This window comes from Vicia villosa, linkage group LG3 (assembly GCF_029867415.1).
Source record: "Vicia villosa cultivar HV-30 ecotype Madison, WI linkage group LG3, Vvil1.0, whole genome shotgun sequence".
NCBI classification, from domain to species: Eukaryota; Viridiplantae; Streptophyta; class Magnoliopsida; order Fabales; family Fabaceae; genus Vicia; species Vicia villosa.
The window spans coordinates 194,380,999-194,384,882 of NC_081182.1; the positions used below are offsets into that span (position 1 = coordinate 194,380,999).

General features: G+C 36.0%; 1 protein-coding gene across 1 annotated transcript; it reads left to right on the top strand.

Moving 5' to 3' along the window:
- The first annotated feature begins 2,556 nt into the window (after positions 1-2,556).
- On the top strand, positions 2,557-3,435 carry LOC131659643 (uncharacterized). Its single transcript, XM_058928802.1, has one exon. It carries the CDS (start codon positions 2,557-2,559, stop codon positions 3,433-3,435), a length of 879 nt encoding a protein of 292 aa, XP_058784785.1.
- Positions 3,436-3,884: the final 449 nt, after the last annotated feature.

The window sequence follows — 3,884 nt, forward strand, 5'->3', positions numbered from 1 at the left end:
ATCGCTCACACGGAGGTTATGTCTAACGCAAAGTGAGACAACGATCGTATTACTCGCGTCGACGATCTCTCAGCACAACATGAGCAACACTAAAGCATTAAGAACCGACACTAAAGTGAATACTAAGTTCTAATATATATCTAGAGTTAAAACCCAATAAATGTTCTTCATAAACCCGGATTCGAATCATCCATCTCTGCAACAATCCAAACCCACATAGAGAAAGCAATCACTAATAAAGATTTGTAATGAAAGCATTAAACAACACCATGAGCAATAACTATACATATAGAAAAAACATACTTACAACAAAACCACAACATGAATGGTTACAAAGAGAAGAGGTAGAGAAGAAAACCCAATTTCTCGCAGTGTCAAACACGATCCACTAAGCTCCAGACTCCGGATCATCCATGAGCAAGCCATAAATGTTGTTTTCTAAGCTCTAATGTACAAAAAATGAAGGTGATGACTTTGGGAGCAAATACCCCAAAACCATAATTTAAAAAATGTGTTTTCACCTATTTATGCAATTTTGGATCTGGTGTAGCTCGCGTCGCGTGCAGAAGGTCGCGCCGCGCGCTGACTGGTGTCTTGAAAAAAATCAGCATTAGAGTTTTGGCCATAACTTGAGAACCGTAACTCCGATTTGCGTCCGGTTCGAAGTGTTGGAAAGCTTATTAAATTTCTTATCTAACAGTGACAACATATCAACCAAATTGGTGATTTATTATTCTTTGATTTTGAGCCTTATTCATTGATGCACTGGTTCCGTTGCTCAAAATCGCGCGTTTGAAGTCGTGTCTTCGACACTTTATTGCTCGTGCTCCAAATACGTATCAATACCTAGTAAATCAATAGAAAACTATCAAAAAGTATAAAGGTATATGAAAATACAACTAATCACAAAAGTATCGATAAGTGCCACTATTTACACACACACAAAATAACTACATTTTGGCACTTATCATTGGGTCTTGGAGGAGTATCGTCGCATGCAAGCCACCCAGGAGTGGCATTGTGTAGAGGTATACGTCACATGGTTCTATCGGGTATCACATCCTCTAATGACAACCGACGCTCCTGGCACTCCTAGGCCAGCATATGAGGAGGTCTTGGAGAACCAACAGGTCGAGGATCACCATGCCATTCATCTCCTACCGATAAGCCAGCGGATAGTGATGCTTGGGCGGGACGCGTTGGAGCGAGGTATCATTGATCAGGCGGTCCAGATGCAGTCGGCGTGGTGGAGATGATGGTCGGTGATGTGGGCGGTGCAGCGGCATATAGGAGGAAGAGGAGGTCCCAAAGAGTTAGGGCCAGGCATACATAGTATGGGTTCCGAATTATTTTTCTTGGATTTTATTGTATTCGGGTTGTATTTCGCACATTTTCGCACACTATTACTATTTTATTCGGCTTGTATATATTATTCGGTCTGTATTTATTATATTAGTATTTTATGTTGATATGTCGTTTATTTTATTCGGCGTTTTCGTTTAATTAAAAATACGGGACTCTTAAGAAAAACATAGAAAAAACACAATTTCTGCATAATTCGGAAGTGCACTTCCGAAAACCCCCAAAAATGTTAAAAAGGTGTTTTCGAAAATGCATATCCGAAAACACCTCCCATTTGGTGTTTTGGGAAGTGTATTTTTCGAAGTCTGAAAAAATATATAAAAAAAATACTTCGGAGATACATCTCCAAAGCAGGGGCAACATGAGAATCTCGCTGGGGTCACTCCCATAGGGGGTCAATAAAAAAATTCTCAGGTTACATCCTTTGGGAAGACCTATTATGTTGTACCAATATGTTACATAGTTTGGGTCAACCTTTGGACCAACCAATTCAAAATAAATTTTTGTTTTTCACACATCTTTTTTATTATATTTACCTCTGCGATAAAATTTTATCTTTTACTTATATCTTTTATTTTCTTTAATTCAAATACGCGAAAACAACGGGTACTCGTGCAAACGCACGGATATCACACTAGGTATATTAAATTTTTTTTAAAGCAATACACATTCAAATTTTTTACCTATTGAAACTACAAAAGCGAGATCATTAACGTTTTGTTTTTGGTTTTGTTTTTGAAATATAGGAATATAATGTAAAAATAAAGTTTTTGAACATATTCAATATGAGTTGTTATTTTTTTCTTATTAATTGGAACGTTTGAAGTACTAATATGGTAGACATTAAACCAAAATCAAAACTAAAAGATTAAACTAATCTAGTCATTAACCATACGCATTTGTTTAAATAATTCCAAAATTTTCGAATCGATGCAATATCCCTCCTTACATCGTTTCAAATTTTCGAATCATCAAATATCCATTTTAATTATAATTCCAAAATGCACAAGTGAATGAGTGCATTATACATCCCCCTGACAGCAAGATATGAATCAGATATCTTTCCTTATTCAAAGATTTGTGGATTATCTCAGGTTATTAATTTTTCAAAATAAATAACACCACTTATAAACCACTCTTTTCATCAAACCAAAAACCAACATAAGATATAGTTTTCTACACTTAATTTGTGCCATGGCATCCGAATCCTCTAGCCCCTCAGTCACTTCACAAAATCATGGTGATTCTTCCGAAACAAAAAACATGGTGGACAAGAAGGAGATTGAACAAGGTCAATCTTCAAAATCTAATTCCAACATGCCTATTAATTTTGTGAAGCTATCGAAAGAGGCTTCGGTTGACGGGTCAAAGGTGCAAGCACACAATTTGTTTAGCCATATTCAAGTTGGCGGTTCCTCGTCTCATTCTCCTAATACAGACAATGAAAAGAAAGGAGAGAAAACCATTGAAGGGAAGAATTCGGCGTCAAAGGTATCTTATGCTTGTAAGTTTTGCAAGAGAGAATTTCCTACCTTACAAGCGTTGGGAGGGCACCAGAACGCCCATAAGGCAGAACGTGCTTTAGAAAATCAACGTGAACAAAGGTACATAAATAATGCTTTAGGGTTAGGGCAAATTCACTTGAACCCTACTTACTTTTGTTATCCTAGTTCAAATTCACCTTATGGATCACTCGGGGTTAGAATGGATTCAATGATTCAAAAACCATCCTTTTTTAGCCCTAGGGTTACACCAAATAATTTGGCATATAGTCATGGTGGTGTTGGTGGTGTGTGTTTGAGAAATAGTATGGAAGGAAGTAGTAGGGTTGGAATTCTTGGTGGTGCAACTTCTACTAGGATTGAAAATGGTGCAAATAATAAAATTGCCGCTTTTCTAAAACTTGGAGAGTCTTCAAAAGATGTTGCCACAAATTCAAACTCAATCATAGAAAGGAATTTTTTTGTGGCTCCTGCTCCTGTCAAAGATGATATACATCAACCAAAGCTCAGCACTGAAGATGAAACTTCAGATTCTGAATCTTCAGGGCTTGATTTGACACTTAAGCTTTGAATAAGTTTCGAAGTTGCCATGCCCTCGAGTTGAAGTTATGGCATGGGGTTTATTTCTTTTTGTTATGTCAAACTATTTTGAAGTCATTTAATTTTTGGTGTGGTTTTGAATAAGTTTTGTGTTACTTGGTGTATGTAAGTCAAGCTAAGAGTTATTAATTTATTGTGGTTTCTTAAATCTTGTTTAGATTACTACCTTGATTAATTACGTTATTTTTCTTAATCATATTAATGCTGTTTAATTTGCTAGCAAGAGGTATTTAAAATAAAAATAGTGTTTGTAATATTCATTTTGTGAAACTTAAGACGGCAATGTTAACAAAATATCACTTTCCTCGATCCATTTATTTCAACCAAAAAAGCTCATTACTTATTCTTTTTTTAGTCGGTGAGTATGGAATTCATTAATCCAAAATTTATAACAACCACATTTTATGCACTTTTCACTTG